Source organism: Bidens hawaiensis, unplaced genomic scaffold (assembly GCF_021521415.1).
Source record: "Bidens hawaiensis isolate Kalapana, Puna unplaced genomic scaffold, B.hawaiensis_p1.1 tig00024444_1, whole genome shotgun sequence".
NCBI classification, from domain to species: domain Eukaryota; kingdom Viridiplantae; phylum Streptophyta; class Magnoliopsida; order Asterales; family Asteraceae; genus Bidens; species Bidens hawaiensis.
Window position 1 is genome coordinate 131,903 of NW_027493857.1, and position 20,755 is coordinate 152,657.

A 20,755-nucleotide genomic window follows, 5' to 3' on the forward strand; every position below is an offset into this window, starting at 1 on the left:
GTTTGGTATCCAAAAAAATGTAATAATGAAAGGAATCGTAAAAATACTTCAATCTCAAAATACATTTTTTTTATCAAAAAAAAAATGTTATGGCGTCAGTATTGGTGGCTTCGGCAACGACAATGTTAGTGGCGTTGGTGACGGTGGTGTTGGCGGTCAGGTGGTTAGGTAGTACAGTGGTTGTGGCGGTGGTGGTGACAATGGTAGCACTAGTGGTAAGGTGGTGGTGGTGATGACAGAGGAGGCGTCGGTCGGTGGGGGTGGTGGTGGTGGTGCTGAGAAAGTATGGTAAAAAAGGAACGAAATGAAAAAAATTAAGGGGTAGGAAGAAATGGTTTTGATAAAATAAAATTTCATGTGTAATTGTTAATTTTATTCCATTGAGCAACTAAAAACTACGTTTTTTATTTCCTCACAATAAATCATTTCATCTTCCTATCATTTTCGCATATTAAGCACTACCTTATGATTTAAATTTAGGTCAAGTTTAGAGCTTTTAATAAAATCAAAAGGGAAAAAATGGAAAATTTCATCATCATCATCATCATCATCATCGTACTCAGTAAATCCCACCAATAGCAAAGCTATGGTAGGGTCTGAGGAGGGTAAGATGTAGACAGCTTTACCTCTACCCCATAGGAATAGAGAGGTTGCTTCCAGTAAGACCCTCGGCTCAATAGTGGTTTTGCATCAAGCCTTGGACGTAAGGCACATAACACTCAACCATCGACACCCAAGCCGATTGGTGCATGCAGCCTTGTCTTTCGGCTATCAACGCCACCACATGATGCCTGATTAACCTTCCGTCATTTTTAATGCTATTTACACGAAATTAGTAAAATAAAGTCAAAATTAGTGCAATTTCACTTTTGCCCACCAAAGGGCTCAAGCATACATGCATTATATGCACACACCGCAAACAGAAAAATTTGTTGTATGTATAGGAAAAAGACCAAATGGGTCCAAAATTGAAATTAATTTACCGATATAACAGATATCTTAAGCGTACTCTTATATCTATACCGATGTTCATTTCGACTCTCCATTGGGAACAATATCATTCTACACACCATAATATAACTAGACGAGTGTTCGGTGAGCAAGTTATCCACTAAAGTCATAGAATGAAACCACTTTATCGATGGGTGTCCGTTTTAATTATAAACTAAAGCATGTATATTGTTAACATGATACTACTAGTACTTAACTAGAGTTTCATAATACCTTTGTCTTCATGGCCCTTTTATTATAAACTACCAAAATTCTATAAAAATTTTGACCTTTTTCTAAACTTTTGACCATTGTATTCTTCTAAACCATTTTTTTATCACTTCAAGTAAAACTCTTAGATTTCTTTTAACTTAGACTCCCTTGAAGCCTTCATGAATGCAAAGCTACTGCATTTTCTTGTTTAATATGTTTTCACCCAAAGATCTTTTAGTTGGGCATTGTACAACACCACCATGTGGAGTTATAAATGATCAACATACAAGTAGCTTCACAGTTGACCTCAAAAGCCAAAAACACTTTATATAGTTTATTTATCACAACAAATAACTTTAGTTACAACCTTTAGACTGACTAATCAAAATCAATCAAATCCTACAAGTCTACAACAATAAACAAACCTTAATCACTTCCGGAATGAGTATCATTACCACTTAACCATTCCTCAAATCTTGCTTCTTTATCAGCTTTAAACTCATCAAAATTCTCAGCACGTGCCAAATCCAATATCAAATCATCAACCAATACACCCTTTTCTTGATTCCCGGTTAAAACATCATTCGATATAGGCACTTGTTCTTCTTCTGTAGATTCTTGCGGGGCCCACTTAAGATTAGTCGCCTTCTCTTTGGCTGACTTGAAAACAGACGATAAATAGTTAGTTGACTTTTCAGCATCGTTAACACCCCTCCAAGCGGATGGACCCCACGAGCCCGTTTGAGACCCTGAAACCGATTTGCTACTAATCAAATCCTTTTTCGGTTGTTTTGATGACATAATAGCTAAAGATTTTGTAATGTCTTTGACCATATCATCAACTATTGGGAAACCGCACTCTTTCATTGATCTCAACATTGCGATTGAATCCTCTGAGTCTTCTGTGTGTAAACTGATCTCATGGGATTTAGCAACAATGTTGTTTTTGAGATTTACAAGGTTTGGAACCGCCTTGTGAGTGTGTTGTTGAACATAAAATAGTCCCACCGAGGGCTCATTTGCTAATGATTTTATCATGTTTCCCAACCCTTCTGATACGTCTATAAATCCGTCTACTGGAGAATATTCATACATCTTGTTGAGTGCAGATCGTACCTCATCATCACTAGTTCAAGAAAAAAAACAAATCAAACCAATTAATCATAGAAACAAATAGCAATCATTAATTAATGCATACTGGCAACTATGTGTGGGCTGGGGCTGTAAACGAACCGAACGTTCAACGAACTGTTTGGTGGGAAGTTTGTTTAATAAATGAATGAACATAAACAAGGAGTTTCGTTCGATTATCTAACTGAGCGAGCATGAACAGAGGCCATGTTCGCTCAATTGTTTTCGTCTACGTCTTAATGTTCTTTTGTTTGTTTATGGTTGTTGATTAAAGGTTTTTTGTAGTCTTAAGTGACATTCCTAATCTTATCACATAGATTTAAGCAAAATTTATTAACTATAAAACATATATATATAATACGAGTATTATGCGATTAATTTATATGTAAAATTAACATATGAAAATGAATGTTAAAAAAAACACCACCACAAACTTGGTAGCGGGACTGAACCAAACCATTGACACTAACCATTCCTGGTTGACGAACGAAGATGAACAAGGCCATGTTTGGTTCGGTTGGGTTCGTTTACGGCACAAACTATGTAGATTGAGTAAAGTAACCCTAAATCCCAATTAAATTATTTAGCCTCATAATTGTCGTGACCAATTCATAAAATAAAATGTTTTCAGTTCAATTAGAGCCTGCCTGCTTGCCTGATAAATAGAATCTAAATGGCCTAATATTTATATCATTGAATTCGATATAGACAAAACAAAACAGAGAAGAGAATAACAATTTATTTAATTAAGATGAGAAGGTTCAACAAAGCACTTACTTGAACATAGATGGTTAAATGTTAAATTGGAGACTGGCCTTCTAAATCAGATTGATTTTTGCAGGTAACAACTCATTCGTCAAACTGAAACTGAAACTGAAACACTTGTCGATCTGCGAATCGGTTGGAAGTGAATCAAGACGTTACATTACACATAATATATTATTAGCCTTTTCTATGCTTTACACGGACAACATGAAACATAATATTACTTTTTCTTTTTCTTTTTCTTTTTCAACGGTAAATGCAATTATTTGTCAGTTTTTATGGTAATTAAGAATTTATTTAGGGATGTGATTCTTCTACACCACCCCTATATGTTTATACGGCTCGTATAGGTCTATACGGTCGTATAGGCTACGCATTACCGACAGGGGGACAAAAAAACAGCTTTTTTCAATCTATACGACCATATAGACATGTACGAGCCGTATATGTACTAAATGGCTCGTATAGGGCTATCTGACACACCAGAACACCTATACGGTCGCATAGCCCTATACGAGCCGTATAGAAAACTTTTGCATAAAAAGTCAGCCTGCCTTTGACCACTGTTAACCACTGCCGTATAGGATTTTGGCCAAAACATACTGATAAACATCTAGTCCTATACGAGCCATATAGGTATTAAATGGCTCGTATAGGGCTATCTGACACACCATAACACCTATACGGTCGTATAGTGCTATACGACCGTATAGAAAACTTTTGCATAAAAAGTCAGCATGCCTTTGACCACTGTTAACCACTGCCGTATAGGATTTTGGTCAAAACATACTGATAAACATCTAGTCCACATACATAAAAATAAAAATGCACCCCAAAATACATCATGCTCCAAACACATGGTCTACATGCATAAAAGTAAACAGTTTGCCCCAAAATACATCAAGTTTTTAACACGCGGTTCACATACATAAAGTTCATAATAGTGCACATATTGAAAATAAAATAAGAACTACTGTGGTGGTGGCCCCTACGCCTGTGGCTCCGGTGCCGGTGGTGAACCAGGTATATCCGGCACCATGGGAACTGGAGTGCGCTCCTCCCATGGTGAACCAGGTATAATGACACACCAGAGCCAGGTATGCCGTCGAGTCCTATACGGCTGTATAACCCTATACGCCCGTATAGGTCTATACTGGCATATTATCGTATTAATATTTAAAATTTTCAAAAAAAATTGTCTATACGACCGTATAGGTCTATACGCCCTGTATAGGTCTATATGTATAGGGCTATACGAGGCACTACAAACAATGAACGACAATCTCCAACACAATCTGGCATTATTCAGGTGCTATACGACCGTATAGTCCAATACGAGCCGCATAGGAAAAAATGTGGTGTATGAAGATCCAAGGTGGTGTGGGAGGATCGGTTGCCTTTATTTATAGTAAGGATGAAATCCCGATACTCTACCCATGCTTAAAAGTATATGTATTTGAAATCAGTAAATCTGGGTACCCGTACTCGTACTCAATTTTATGGTGCGGGCACGAGTACAGGTACTTTCGAGTAAAGTACTCGCTTTGGTACCACTTTGTTCTTTCTTTAAAAAAATATCCACTAAACTTGGTATCGGTACCGTACATTACTGATAAACAATTATCTATAATACCACAACCAAAACCGTAATAACACAACCAAAACATAATACTAAAACTAAAGATGAAATAAACCATAATGTAAAATCCATTCATAATCAATGAATTCCAAAACATACAAAGTCTCTCAAATTTTTTTATCAAAATGTTTAAAAGCAGCACAATCGGCGTCCAAACAATAACTCTTCACATGAAGTCCAAAAGAGTAGACTTGATGCGGCGGACTAACTACCGTTGTTGAGGGTGAGGTCCGGGAATGCAAACGAGCTACGGACGGACGTGTGGCCCACACTCTCTTACATACACATTTACACATTTATAGACTATTTAAAAATTTTTAATAGAGTTTTTAGATGTTTGATGTTGTAAAACAAGATCAGTGTTTCTTAAGTTTAAAATCTTATATGCCTACATCGAGAGCAATGCATCAACTTAGGTTAAAACGATAGCTTGATTTGAGTATAAAATTGAGTAGATCTGATTCATAGCCATTGTTAACTTATATTTTTCACCACTGGATGAAATATACAAGTGTCTTAGTTTACAAATTATCAAAGATCAAATACCGTAACAAGACTTAAAAGCTCAATGCATCAAAATACAATTTCAAAAAGCTCAACACACTAAAAACAATTAGTAATTTGATATGCGTTACAAGAACTAATGTTTAGAATCATATTATTATTTACATCCTCGCTACAATTCTTCATATGCTACAAGTTAGTGTTAAGGATGTGAGTGCATCAATCTAGTCTTCTTTTACTCGTGGTTTCATTTGCTCGTTTTGGCTTCCATTTGTTCGTTCAAAAAGTATCGCTTCTGTTTTCACTGAACGGGACTAACAGCGATTGGTGGTTTTTGTTTTCACTGAACGGGGCTATTAATGACTCGTGGGATGATTAAGAAGGGGAGTCCCACATTCTAGTATTCTTTTACTCGTTGTGATTTCTATTTGTTCGTTTCGGCTTTCATTTGTCTGTTTGAAGGTCGTGTCTTTTTTTTCACTAAACGGGGCTAGCAATGACATGTGGGCTTTGTTTTCATTATACGGGACTATAAGGGAGTTGTGAAATGATTAAGAAGGTGAATCCCACCTACTAGTCTTTTTTTACTCGTTGTGCTTTCCATTTGTTCGTTTAGGTTTCCATTCATTCGTTTGAAAAGTGTCGCTTTTTAGTTTTACTAAACAGGGCTAGTAGCGACCGGTGGGCTTTTGTTTTTACTGAATGGTGCTATCAGGAGCACATGGGATTATTAAGAAGGTAACTAACTACCACATACTAGTCTTATTGTACTCGTTGTGGTTTCCATTTGCTTGTTTGAAAAGTGACACTTCCGTATTCACTGAACGGGCTACCAGCGACAGGTGGGCATTTGTTTCACTGAACGGTGATATCAAGGGCACGTGGGATGATTAAGAAGGTGAGTCTCACCTACTAGTCTTCTTTTACTCGTTGTGGTTTCCATTTGCTCGATTGGGCTTCCATTTGTTTGTTAGAAAAATGTCGCTTCTGGTTTCAGCGAACGGGGCTAGCAGCAACCAGTGGGCTTTGTTTTTACTGAAAGGTGCTATTAGGGGAACATGGGATGATTAAGAAGGTGAGTCCTAGCGATTAGTCTTCTTTTACTCGTTGTGGTTTCCATTTGTTCGTGTAGGCATCCATTTGTTAGTTTGAAAATTGATACTTCCGTATTCACTGAACGGGGCTAGCAGCGACAGGTGAGCTTTTGTTTTTACTGAACGGTGCTATCAGGGATATATGGGATGATTAAGAAGGTGAGTCCCACCTACTAGTCTTATTTTACTCATTGCCGTTTCCATTTGTTCGTTTAGGCTTCCATTCGTTCGTTTGAAAAGTGCCTCTTTTGGTTTCACAGAACGGGGCTAGCAGCGACCGGTGGACTTTTGTTTTTATTGAACGGTGCTATCAGGGACACATAAAGGCGAGTCCCACCCACTAGTCTTCTTTTACTTGTTGTGGTTTCCATTTGTTCGTTTAGGCATCCATTTGTTCATTTGAAAAGCGACACTTCTGTATTCACTGAAGGGAGTTAGCAGCGACAGGTGGGCTTTTGTTTTTACTGACAGATATATCGGGTACTCGTGGGATGATTACGAAGGTATTCCCTCATTCAAGTATCCCTAACTAGTTGTGGTATCCATTTGTTCATTTGGTCTTTCATTTGTTTGTTTGAAAAGTGTCGATTCTATTTTCAATGAATGTGACTAGCAGCGACTAGTGGGCTTTTGGTTTCACTAAACGAAGCTATCAGGGACACATGGGATAATTAAGGAGGTGAGTCCCTCACTATGGTCTTCTTTTACTTGCTCGTTTGGGCTAGCAGTGATTGGTGGGATTTTATTCTCATTTGACAGGGATACCAGGGACTCATGGGATAATTAAGGAGGTGAGTCCCTCATTCTAGTCTTCTTTTACTTGTTGTGGTTTCATTTGTTTGTTTGAAAATTGCAGAATATGTTTTCACTGTGCGGGGCTAGCAGCGATTGGTGAGCTCCCCCCCCCCCCCCCCCTCACACTAAATGGGGCTATAAGGGGTTTCGTGGGATGATTAGGAACGTGAGTCACCCATTCTAATCTTCACTGAAAAGTGTCATTAAACTTCTGAATATATATTTGGCAGCTTATAATGAACGGTCTCCTTTTAAGAGATAAAATATATTTTATTCCATTTATTTTATTTTATTTAAATTGATAATTGTCACATTAAAGTTACATAATAAATTAGAGAAAACTATTGGCTTTCATGTTTTGACCGGTAGTTTTCTTAATTTTTTGTTTTACCCTGCTTTTTAAGGAGAAGATACCAATAATTTAACCAAATATTGAATATACATGGATGCCTAGTAGTTAAATGACACCAAATAAAAACCAAATATAAAAGGAACGACATAGATCAAATAAACAAACTAAATTGAAGGCCTTCGCAATTGAAGAAACACTAAATGAACCCTGGACAGATTATAGATAATCTGGGGGGTTAAGTAATGTTTCCCACGAGAATGAGGTCCAACAGAGACGGTTGTTCTTCAGGGGACCTGCAAAACAAACACCGTAAGCTCGTCACTGAGAAGGGGGGGTTCCTCCTTGTGACCACCCTCCGGCATGAGAATCAGACTAGATTGCTCTGAATATAAGTGTATATTAAGAGATTGCTAGATAACAGGATAGCAGATGATCTTACCATTCCAAGATGTTGGAGTATTTATAGCCGAAGGTAGGTTTCCAAGCAGGTACAGCCGGCTGAATAGTATTCCTGTTCTACCAACAGTGGACTATGCACAGGCCATACTGGTTGGTGGATAGGTTACGGCCAACAGTAACAAAGTCGGCTGCACTATTCCACCAACTGTAGATTATGCACGTCCCACCTACTGTGGATTATACGCAGGCCATGCTGGTTGGTTAATAGGTTACGGCCAATAGTAACACTATTCTACCAACTGTAGGCTGCGCACGCCCCTCAGTAAGAGTTGGTGAGTAGGCAGCGGCTAATAGTGACAAACAGTACTAGAGGGTGCTCCTCCTCGTACTGTTGTCGGTGAGCTGTCACCCTGTGATTGGCTCATGGGCTGTTCTGGTCAGATTGTCTGTCCTATCCATACCTTGGTAGGTATAGTACAAAAGATCTTTCAGAATCATACGGACTGGCTCATTTTGGCGGGATTGTTCCCGCCTTGCTCATTCCTTCATGTGACTACTGAAGTAGCTATTGTCTTGTGCGTGTAGCCCTGCTGTCTGCGGGTAGCCTTCCCTGATGGCTTGTATCCGCAACTGCGGGAACAGGCGGGGTACTTCACCATTGGGAGGCTTTCCCTGCGTGTACAGCTTGCGTACTGCGCGTAAGGTTCTCTGAGCATGGTGGGTCCTGCGGGAGCAGATGGCCTTTGCGCAGACGTCCCTTTTCAAGGTGAGTCTTGCGGGACCAACTGGGCTCTGCTGGGACCTACCTCTTCAAGTCCCCCCAGTCCAATGTTCTTCTCATGAATGTTTAATAAAGTGAGGTGAACTTTTGTACTTTAAGCAAGGGGTTTTGAAAAAGGTTTTTAGTTTTAAGGTTCTCCGTGGGGATTCTTCCCGCGGGTTTCCTAATGTCACTTGCAAAAATACCCGATTTTTTTGCTTGATCTTTGGGTATGATGCGGGTAGGTATGTAACATTCTCGCAAGTCAGGAGCGTTGAGTCTTACTTGTATATAGTCTCCATGGGGTTCTGGTGGTTTTCAACATAGTGATCAATTATGCTAAGACCACCAATTCCATCACGGAGTTTCAAACAATATAATTCTCGACGTTCCCGTTATGCGGGGGTGTTATTCCTCTATCCGCAAGCATTGCCCAGAAGATCCTTCTTGGTTTCAATTCTCTGCGGGGCGCTAGGTATGTGAAGGGTTTTGCCTTAACACTACCCGCGCTCGTCTTACGGTTACTTTACTTCCAAGGTATTGTTGGCTTCAATTCCCTGCGGGTGCTAGGTATGTGAAGGGTTTTGCCTTAACACTGTACCCGCACCCGGCTTATGGTTACTTGTTTGCCAAGGTAAGGGGTGTTTTCCCGCTTACTTTTGAATCTTTTTTGAATTTTGAATTTCGAAATTCGAAGAGTTGGTGGAAAGATAGGAACAGTCCAAACATCTGAAACGTCGTGCGACGGTTTCTTCTGACTGTGTCAGGACGTGCAGGAAGTTATGGTGACGTGACAGTACATGGTCATTCCAGACGTTTTTTCAGGCGCGTGGGCGCGATTTTTCGGGCGCGTGGCCGCGAAATTAATGGTACGCGTCCTGTCAACAGCTGTTGCCAGCCTGCTTTTTGCCACGTGTCATAGTTTCATTGCACCTTCGATTTCTCTCTCCTCCGCATTAAATTCATCGCATTAGTTGCGATTAGTATATAAAGGGGGAGAGGGCTCTTTGCAATCCACACATTCACCCTTCTCTTCTTCTTCCTAGCGATTTCCGGCAAATACTCCGTTTTTCAGGCAAGCATTTTCCCGAAATCGCTTTCTTTCTGCAAAATGTCTTCTCGTGATCTTGAGTCTTCGGCCGATGATAAGAGTACTGCTGGTGAGTGCCAGTGTGCTCTGCCCGGCGATCAGTACCGGTATGTTGTTAGGAAGTTCATGCTCGATCCTTTCGAGCCTGAGTTTCCTGAACCCCATCAGACCGTGTACGATGCCCCCAGAGGCAAGATCGGGGTTTATGCAGCATTCTTTGTCTATGGGAATCTTAGGTTCCCATTGACAAAGTTTGTTTACCGTGTCCTTGAGAGGCATGGTGTTCATCTGACCGAGTTGCACCCCATGGCGGTCGCCAAGATTCGCCATTTCGAGTGGGTGTGCCGGATTCTGGGCATTGAGCCCTATGTGGACCGCCTGATGACCTTCTATACTTGGAGGTGCATCCAGGGGTGGTACACCCTGACAACCCGGATCAAGGGTTTGAAGATTTGCGCGACCGAGCGCAGTCTCCGATCGTGGAAGCGGGAGTTCTTCTACATTTCTGCCCGCGCCATCCCCATTGCCATGAAGTTTAAAAATGGCCAAGCAATTCTAAGCCACCACGCCACCAACTACCAGGAGGCGGAATGGTTTGCGAAGATATCCCGGGTCCAATCTCCGGTTTACCGGTTTGCGGAGTCCGGGATGGTGATGCTGGGGATGAGCCGGGTATGGAAGGAGGCGTCTCAGGTTCCCATCCTTCTCGAATACGGTTTGAACTCTACTCCTTATGGTATGTCTTGTCTTTCTTACTGATATGAGTTTGTCTTCTAACTGTTTCTTTTCTCAGAGGGGAACAATTTGGAGTCGCTCCTGTACCCGCGGGAAGCTGACGGTCCCGTGCGGGTGGGTACTCGTGCTCTTGACGAGAACGAGTTGCCCATCCTGGAGCAAACAGCGGATCGGTTTGTGGAGGTCTATCCGCTGGGCCACGAGATCCTAAGCCACCGGCGGCCAGGTAAGGCGTTATTCTCTCCTCCACCCCTCAGTGCTGTACCCGCTGTTGGAATTCCTGACATCCTGTCTTCTTCTGAGGAATCCGCAGATGGTCCTCCGTTAGTGCGGAAGAAGAGGGCTGCCGGCGGGAAAGGGAAGGAGAAGGCGGCCTCCACAGCCGATCCAGTGCTCCTATCTGACACTGAGTCAAATAGTGAAGAGGTGGCGGGGAACCTCGGTGGTGAGAAGACCACTGTTCCGGAGGCTACGACTGTTACCTCCGGAGAACCAATGACGACGACGGTGACCGGCATCAAGAGACCGGCTCCATCGGGTTCGTCCCCGCCCGTCCGTACGTTCAAGCTCAAGAAAACTCGTAAGTACAACTTTCTCTTAGCTTTTATCTTCGTAGTTTAATCCTTGTCTTTTAACACTTTTCTTCTTTACGCAGGCGTGGATGTTGGCGCATTCCAGGGTCAGGGGCCGAGTATTACCTCTCCGCCGATGACGGTAGGCTTGGTCAGCCTACCTGAGGCGTCGATCCAGGCGCCTGCGCCTGCTTCCGCTGGTTCAGTTGCTCACTCCTTTGAGCCGACTGTTCCAGCCGAGATGACGTCGCCGCCGGTGGTAAGTGCGATTTTTACAGCATCTTTCACCGAGCCGGCGGTTACTATTGCCGCAGATTCTGCGGCGGCGACCGCGACGGCGACCACGGCGGCCGCTACTATGCCTCCGCCACCGGCAACGACGGCCGGCCCATCAGGTACGCGTGGGGCTTCTCGCATCTCTCCGCCACCTTCCCATCTGCCTGAACTCTTGGATGGATTTCCATTGGGTTCAGGTGATGGGTTCGACGGCTATCGGCCTGTAATTGACCCTACAGGTGCGTAGGGTTCTTTTGGCCCATTTTTCTACATATTTTTTATCATCTTTTCCTAACTGCTTTTTGTTTTCTGCAGTGTCGGATTCCAATGAAGTGTATGTTCCGCGATGGAACATACGCCGAGGAACAACCCTTCGTACCCCTGTGGAGTGCGTGGAATGGGCTCGCCACGTTGCTCCCCATGGTGCGTTGGGGGAAGCCATGGCTAGCTACCAGGAGGGTAGGCTAACCAACGAGCTTCGGGTTCTCCAAGCCCGGATGCAGCCGCGCGTCGAGCTGCTTTGTCGTGAAAACGACAAGTTGAAAGCAGCTCGCGCCAAGGAAGTATCTCAAGCGCGGGTTCTTCGGGAGGAGAACCAAAAGCTGTCCGCAGCTGCTGCGGAGAAGGAGAAGGCCTTCAAGGCCCTCGAGGTTGAGGTTCAAGCGCGACTCGAGGCCCGCTCCAAGGCTGCCCAAGCTGTTAACGAACAGCTTCGGCTGGCTAAGGAGACTGCGAGGAACGCAACCGAGAGGGCCACCAAGGCTGAAGCCGTTGCTGAGCCTTTACGCGTGGAGAATGAGGAGCTCAAGGCCAAATTAGAGGCTCTCCAACGTGCTCATGATGCCTTGGCGATGGAAGATGCCAAGAAGCTCCAGGAGATCTTGGACCAGAGGGGCGTGCTTGACCATACCGAGCGGAAGCTTAAGGGCGTCGAAGAGGCTGCCGCAAAGGAAGTGCTACTTGCCAACCTTAACAAAAGCGAAGCCGAACGCGCCTGCACCCAAGCTCAAGCCGCCCTTAAAGAAGCTCTGGTTGCCAAGGAATGGCTTCTTCGAGAAGCGTTGTCTCAGGTAAGTCTATCTTCATGTCTTCACGCTTTTCTTTGTAAATAGGGTGTTGACACTTGTATATTTTCTTATGTAGGTTGTGCATCGGGTCTTCTCAGAGACATCTTACGACGATGCAATGAGCGCAGCCCTCAACGCTTCTCACGAGGATGGGGAACGGGTCGGCTTCCTGCTTGGTCTAGGGTTTGTTGAGAAAGGCGTCCCGCCATCCAACTTCCCTTTGTACAATGTAGATACCGAAGCCATATATGACCAAGCAGTAAATCAATACGCCGCCTTCCCGCATCCGGTGGTGGAGAAGGTGAATGAAATTGCTGCTGCTGATGATGGGCTACCTATCCTTAAAGCTTACCTTGAACAGCCACACTCTACTGACGGTGCTGGTCCAAGTGGAAGTGGCCCTGAAGCCTGATCCTGAAGATCCCTTCCCGCTGCTAGGATAGATTTAGTTTGTATAGATTTACTTTCTTGTAGGCGGGTAGTTACCCGGCCATTCTTGTAACGAATATTTATGAAATGTAAATCTTTGCGCGGCTAAGACCGCTTGATTCATTGGATTCCTTGCTTTATAAACGTTATATGACTCACATACTTTAGTTTAAATTAGCAATTTTCCAAGTGTTTAGAATAAGTTAACCTTTGAACGTGGTAGATAGGTGTGAAGTTTTGCTTCCTCTTTCGTGATTGTGCGGGTAGGACCGTCACTTGCACGTAGTAGGATGGCTAAACTTTACCATCTGACCTGCGTGTAGGTCTACCTTATCTTTGAAGATAAGTTAACCTTTGAACGTGGTAGATAATAGGTGTGAAGTTTTGCTTCCTCTTTCGTGATTGTGCGGGTATGACCGTCACTTGCACTTAGTAGGATGGCTAAACTTTACCCATATCTGACCTGCGTGTAGGTTTTCCTCATCTTTTTTTTTTTTTTTTTTTTTTTTTTTTTTTTTTTTTAGGATAACCTTTGAACGTGGTAGATGATAGGTTGAAGTTTTGCTTCCTTGTTCGTGATTGTGCGGGTAAGACCGTCACTTGCACTTACAAGGATGGCTAAACTTTACTTACATCTGACCTGCGTGTAGGTTTCCCTTATTTTTAACGTTGTGTTTATGCGGGTTTTGCCGCCTTCCACACGTAACGACTTACTTCTTCCCGTTGGTGCGGTAAATACCGGCACCAGTGCGAAGTTCATAAGTATAAAGGTAAACACATTATGAAAGGAGAATCATTTCCATTAGAAGTGGCTCTAGGCCTTTTCTTTACAAGTTTTGGAATTGATCTACATATAACATTTGCGTAATTGAGCTCCATTCCATGTTCTTGGGATGGGAGTGCCATCGAGCCTTTCGAGCCGGTATGCGCCCTTTCCCAGGACTTCTTTGATAATGTATGGCCCTTCCCAGACCGGGGCCAGCTTTCCCGGGCGCTCTTGGTTTGAAGCCTCGTTGTTACGCAGTATGTAGTCTCCTATATTGAAGTTGCAGAGTTTTACCCGCGTGTTGTAGTACTTTTGCATTTGTCGTTTGTAGTTCTCTTCACGCACTGCGGCTAAGTCTCTGCGTTCCTCGGTTAGCATAAGATCCAACCGTCTTTCCGCATCATTGTCTTCTGGCTGACTCAAGACCCTTGGTGAGGGTAGACCAATTTCGACCGGGACCATGGCTTCAGTGCCATAAGTGAGGCTGAACGGGGTTTCTCCCGTACTGGCCTTCTTCAGCGTTTTGTTTGCCCAAAGGACGTGCGGAAGCTCGTCCACCCAGCCGGATCTGTGTTCCGATAGTCTCTTCTTGATGCCTTCGACAATGCTCTTATTTGCTCTTTCCACCTCACCATTACCTTGCGGGTGTGCCACTGAGGTAAAGGTGTGGGTGATTTGAAGTTCTTTTAGCCACTGTTGTAGCTTCTTGTCAGCAAAGTTGGTGCCGTTATCGCTCACCAAATTCTGTGGAAGTCCAAAACGACAAATAATAAATTCCCAAATAAATTTTTTGATATGTTTCGCGGTTGTTTGGGCTAAAGGTTTTGCTTCTATCCACTTGGTGAAGTAGTCGATGGCTACCACTAGGAACTGAACATTTCCTGCTGCCGTAGGAAATGGGCCTGTCACGTCGATGGCCCACTTCTGAAATGGCCATGAAGAAGTGACTGGAACAAGTTCGTTCTTCGGGCGGTGCGTGTTGGGTGCGTAAAGCTGGCAAGATCTGCATTTTCTGATGTATGCCAGTGCATCCGTATGCATCCCCGGCCAAAAGTATCCCGCGTTGTTTAGCTTGGCTACAACAGCGCGGGGTCCTGCGTGTACTCCACAGATGCCTTCGTGTACTTCCCTTAGGAGGTAGTCAGCATCTTGGTTGTCCACGCATCTTAAGAGTGGGCCAAGAAAGTTACGTCTGTAAAGGATGTCATTGACGAGTTGATAATTCAGTGCTTTACAGCGTAGTTTTCTTGCCTGCGTTTTTGACTCTGGTAGTGTTCCTGCTGCAAGGTAATTTATTATTGGTGTCATCCACGTTTCTGTACCGGTTTGGATGACACAAATTTCCTTGTGCGGGACTGATGGTGCTTCGAGGAGTTCAATGCGGATGTCCTTTCCCAAGTGGGTGAAGGCTAGTGATGCAAGCTTGCTTAACGCATCCGCAGATTTGTTTTCGCTGCGCTTGACGTGTATGACTTTACAATCATTAAAATCACGCATAAGGGTTTTTGCTTGTGCGAGGTACAGGGCCATTGTGTCGTTCACGGCCGTGTACACCCCGTTGATTTGGTTGGCCACCAGCATGGAATCCACGTGGGCTTCCAAGTTTTTCACTCCCATCTTACGCGCAATTCTCAATCCGGCCAAGAATGCTTCATATTCGGCTTCGTTATTCGTACTTGGAAAATCCAACCGAATAGCGTAAGTATATTCTTGGCCTGCTGGGTTGGTTAATTTTAACCCTGCGCCTGAACCCTCGTTACTGGCTGCTCCATCAGTGTAGAGTCGCCAGACATCATTGATGTCTTGTGCTGGGGAGGGTTGAGCCTCCTCCTGGCACTCTTTCTCCCGCGAAGCGGGAACTTCTGCAATAAAATCGGCCAGGACCTGGCCTTTTATGGCTGGTCTTGGCTTGTATTTAATTGCATATTCTCCCAATTCAATTGCCCATTTGGCTAGACGTCCCGATAATTCGGGTTTGCCTAGAACGTTTGAGAGTTTGAAGTTGGTGAGAATGGTGATTGGGTGGCCCTGGAAATATCGTCTTAACCTGCGTGAAGCGTGTATAAGTGCTAAGACTAATTTTTCGAGGGTAGAGTACCGGGTTTCTACGTCTGTTAGGACACGGCTAACATAGTAGATTGGCATCTGGATGCCTTTTCGTTCTACTAACAGGACTGCCCCGGTTGCTCTATCTGTTGCGGAAAGGTATAGAATTAACTCCTCTCCTGCTTGTGGTGCTGTAAGTGTTGGGAGTTCGATCAGGCGTGACCGAATCTCCTGAAAAGCTGCTTCCGCTTCTGGTGTCCAGCGGAAGTGCGTTTTCTTTAAGCAGTTTCTCAATGTTGACACGAAAGGAAACGACTTATCCGCATGGTTTGCCAAAAAGCGATTAAGTGCGACTAGTCGTCCATTCAGTGTCTGAGCCTGTTTGATGGTGGTAGGTGATTCCATTTTAATAATGGCTTCGACCTTTTCAGGGTTCGCTCTGAAGCCATCTTTAGTTACAATGACTCCCAAGAACTTCCCTTCTTCCATCCCAAATGAACACTTGCTCGGGTTGAGCTTCATGTTTATCTTTCTGAGCGTGTTGAAAGTTTCTTCAATGTCTTTCAACATCGCTTCTGGCTCGGGGCTTTTGATGACCAAATCATCCATATAGACTTCCAAGTTTCTCCCAATTTGGGTATGAAACTCTTTGTCCATCAGTCGTTGGTACGTGGACCCTGCATTCTTAAGTCCGAATGGCATCATTTTATAACAAAATGTTCCATCGGGCGTCCGAAATGCGGTTTTGTCCTGGTCATCTACGGCCATGTGGATTTGATGGTACCCCTTATACGCATCCAAGAAGCATTTAAGGCGAAATGGTGCCAACGAATCCACCTTAAGATCAATTTCTGGTAACGGATAACAATCTTTGGGGCATGCTTTGTTCAAATCTTTGAAATCTATGCACATGCGCCATTGTTTGTCATTCTTCGGTACCATTACGGGATTTGCAACCCATGTTTGATATCTACTAACGCGTACGATGCCTGCGTCAAGGAGTTCCTTGACTTGGGTTCTACACGCGTTAGTTTGTTCAGGCCCCATTACTCTGCGCTTTTGTACGACTGGCGTAACAGCCGGATCGCACTTGAGCTTATGCTCCGCCTTACTTCGGGGTACACCAGTCATGTCAGCTGGTGCCCACGCAAAGATGTCAGCGTTTTTCTGCAGTAAGCATTTGAGTAGGGTGCGGGTGGGATCAACGATTGTTGGTCCAATGGTAACGGCCTGGTCGGGGTATTTGCCATTGAAGGCCCATTTTTCCGGTTCGGTGATGGTTGGTTTAGCCATTTTCGGTTTGGGTTTAGATGAGACAGATGCGATGCATACCTGGGGAATGCCAGTGATCATCGCTACACCCTCAGCTGTTGGCCATCCCATCATGCCGTGGACTGAAGATACCACGGCGTTGAATCTTGCCATCCCGTCTCTTCCGAATAGGATGTCGTACGTGTGGTGTGGCTTTCTCATCACGACAAAATCCACGTCTTCTGTGCGTGAATGATTCCCATCGGTAAGAGTAACGGGGAAAGATAGGATACCCAGGGGGGTTTCTGTACTGCCGTCAAACCCTTCCATTGAAGCGTAGACCGTTTCCAAGCGTTCTTTGTCTTCATCATCCAGCTTGTCAAAGAACTGCCTGTACATCACTGTCGACGAAGCGCCGTTGTCAGCAAGAGTGCGGGAAGTGATGTAATGCCCCAGCTGGCTTTTGATGACGATGGGGCCTTCTTTGCTGGGGCCTCCTGGCACTCGCGGGAAGCGCACCTCAGCTTCCTTCCACGCGCATGGTTCTGTCACTCGTCTTTTTCTTCCTCTGACCTTGCCGTGAACCATGTTGATGCTGATGTCGACGGGCTTTCGTCCGTTACCTCTGTACCGGTTGTCATTCCTTCCTCCCTTCTTGATTGATGCCACGAGATGTGCAAGTCTTCCATCCTTAACAAATGTCTCAACAATATCCTTCAAGGATGTGCACTCTTCAGTACCATGACCCTTTGTCCCGTGGAAATCACAGGATTTGCTTTGATCCGCATTAGGTTTCTGCCGGATCAATGGGGCTTTTGGCCATGGCAATTTTTCCGTTGCAAATATCTCTGTGACGCTCTTGGTGAGTGGCGTCCACCGGTGTTTCCGGTTTGAAGGGTGTGTGTTGTCCCTTCCGCCAACAAGAGGGCGAGAGCTGGATGAGGTGTCAAAGTTTATCCTTGACTGCCAAATACCTAGCCGCCTCTTTTTGTTCTGCCGGGCGGTTCTAACGTTGTTCTCCCTTGTCCTCTGCGTATAGAGGTGTGTACTCTGGGGAAGATCTCTTCCCAGCTGCTTCTCCGTCTCGGCAAAGCGCTTGGCTGCCGTCATGATGGCATCCCATGTGGATGGCATGCCGTCCTTACCCGTCAATGTGCGGATAAGCTCTGGGTATTCGGCGCCCTGGATGAAAGCGGCGCGAACAAGATCTTCACTTATGTTGCCCAGACTCAGCTTCTTGGAGTTGAAGCGGGTGATGAAGTCTAGTAAAGATTCATCCTCCTCTCTAACGCAGTTGAGGATCGTCCACTGCTCTTCAGTATACTTCCTTTGCTGGCTGAAGTGCTGGCTGAACTTGTTCTGAAAGTCCGCCCAGTCATATATGTGGTGGACCGGTAAACGATCGAACCATGCCCTGGCTGCTCCGACCAGAGTCATCTGGAACATGTAACACCACGTGGGTTCCGTCCAGTTACTGACGGTAGCCCCCGCAATGAACCTGTTCAAATGATCGTCTGGGTCGGATAGACCATCATAAGTGCCAATGTTGGACATTTGTTTGGCACTTCTCGGGGCGATTGCTTCCGCAATGTCCCTTGCAAATTTTGACTTTCCTGCATTCGTAGCAGTTGGTCTAAAGGTTTTGGAGAAGTCACGCGGGTTTCTCTCTTCATTTGTTGGTTTAAAGGCTTCCCCAAAATTCCTTTTTGGCTGGGAGTCCGTTTCCTTACGCTTCCCTTTCGCCTTATGGCGAGGGTTTGCGTCGGTATCGGACTCCTCCCTCTCGTCGTCTGAGTACTCGCCCTCGCTGTTCATAATGAGGTGTTGGCGAGTACTGCCGAATTCGTCAGCCTGTTGAACTGAACGCAAGCGTTCGTCCAATTCAGCTTGGAACTCTTTCTGACGTGCTTCGGCCCACGCCTTCACTTGATCTAGTGTTTGGCGAGGGACCCTCGTTCGTTTTTCCAGCTGGGTATCGGTGAACCCCAGTGGAATATTTACTGCACTTGCCCCGGCTTGGGTAGTCGGGGTAGTGTTCGTAAGGATTGTATAACCGCCGGTGTTCCCCCCAGTTGCTGGGGTTGTTACCGGGGTTTCTTGGTCGGTTACTGGCCTTTGGACCGGAGTAACGTTAACCATTTCTTCAGAAGATCACGGATGGCGCCAATGAAGAAACACTAAATGAACCCTGGACAGATTATAGATAATCTGGGGGGTTAAGTAATGTTTCCCACGAGAATGAGGTCCAACAGAGACGGTTGTTCTTCAGGGGACCTGCAAAACAAACACCGTAAGCTCGTCACTGAGAAGGGGGGGTTCCTCCTTGTGACCACCCTCCGGCGTGAGAATCAGACTAGATTGCTCTGAATATAAGTGTATATTAAGAGATTGCTAGATAACAGGATAGCAGATGATCTTACCATTCCAAGATGTTGGAGTATTTATAGCCGAAGGTAGGTTTCCAAGCAGGTACAGCCGGCTGAATAGTATTCCTGTTCTACCAACAGTGGACTATGCACAGGCCATACTGGTTGGTGGATAGGTTACGGCCAACAGTAACAAAGTCGGCTGCACTATTCCACCAACTGTAGATTATGCACGTCCCACCTACTGTGGATTATACGCAGGCCATGCTGGTTGGTTAATAGGTTACGGCCAATAGTAACACTATTCTACCAACTGTAGGCTGCGCACGCCCCTCAGTAAGAGTTAGTGAGTAGGCAGCGGCTAATAGTGACAAACAGTACTAGAGGGTGCTCCTCCTCGTACTGTTGTCGGTGAGCTGTCACCCTGTGATTGGCTCATGGGCTGTTCTGGTCAGATTGTCTGTCCTATCCATACCTTGGTAGGTATAGTACAAAAGATCTTTCAGAATCATACGGACTGGCTCATTTTGGCGGGATTGTTCCCGCCTTGCTCATTCCTTCATGTGACTACTGAAGTAGCTATTGTCTTGTGCGTGTAGCCCTGCTGTCTGCGGGTAGCCTTCCCTGATGGCTTGTATCCGCAACTGCGGGAACAGGCGGGGTACTTCACCATTGGGAGGCTTTCCCTGCGTGTACAGCTTGCGTACTGCGCGTAAGGTTCTCTGAGCATGGTGGGTCCTGCGGGAGCAGATGGCCTTTGCGCAGACGTCCCTTTTCAAGGTGAGTCTTGCGGGACCAACTGGGCTCTGCTGGGACCTACCTCTTCAGCAATGTAAGGAAACCACCAACTTACAATCGAGCCTACAATCGGGATGCATGCTGTAAACAAAAGCCCTAATCGAATAAATAGCAATCAACTGTAATCAATATACAAGCCGGCATCACACTCGGCACGCCGGGAAGATAAACAACATACATCGAGGGACCTACTTTGCAAACATTTAAATTCACCGGGGGTGAAACACAAAGCAACAGTCATCGAGGGCCAAAATAAATTTGCCAAATAATACGAAGGACCAAATATGAAGACCACAGTAATAATACACCGTAGCAATCAATTTCCAATTATAACTTATTAATTTGGTTTCACCAACTTTTAACTTATTTTCATCAACTTATAAATTATTAACTTTTTAAAAAGTAATAAGGTGTTTGGGATTGCTTATATCGTGAGAGGAAAAGTTTCATAAGTTATACTTTTATAACTTATTAATTTAATGATAAGTTATAAGAGCATTCTCAACTCATTCTCTACCCTGTATCCATATATATCATACAATTACACTAAAAACCACTGTTTTTTTTTCTTGTTTAATTAAATAATACTTTTTATACATTTATCATTATCTTTTCTCTTTCCTTCACCCACAACCACTTTTAGAAAATATTTAAAAAATTATACGATATAAACAGTGAATCCTCAAATTTAACTTTTCCTTATAACGTTTTCAGTCT

At 44.4% G+C, this 20,755-nt stretch overlaps 1 protein-coding gene across 1 annotated transcript; it reads right to left on the bottom strand.

The window, feature by feature from the left end:
• Window positions 1-1,629: 1,629 nt before the first annotated feature.
• On the bottom strand, window positions 1,630-2,323 carry LOC143569285 (uncharacterized). Its single transcript, XM_077055244.1, has one exon. It carries the CDS (start codon window positions 2,296-2,298, stop codon window positions 1,630-1,632), a length of 669 nt encoding a protein of 222 aa, XP_076911359.1. The 5' UTR covers window positions 2,299-2,323.
• Window positions 2,324-20,755: the final 18,432 nt, after the last annotated feature.

Excerpts from the sequence above, each read along its gene's own strand:
- LOC143569285 (XM_077055244.1), bottom strand. The coding sequence starts at position 2,298 with ATGTATGAATATTCTCCAGTAGACGGATTTATAGACGTATCAGAAGGG.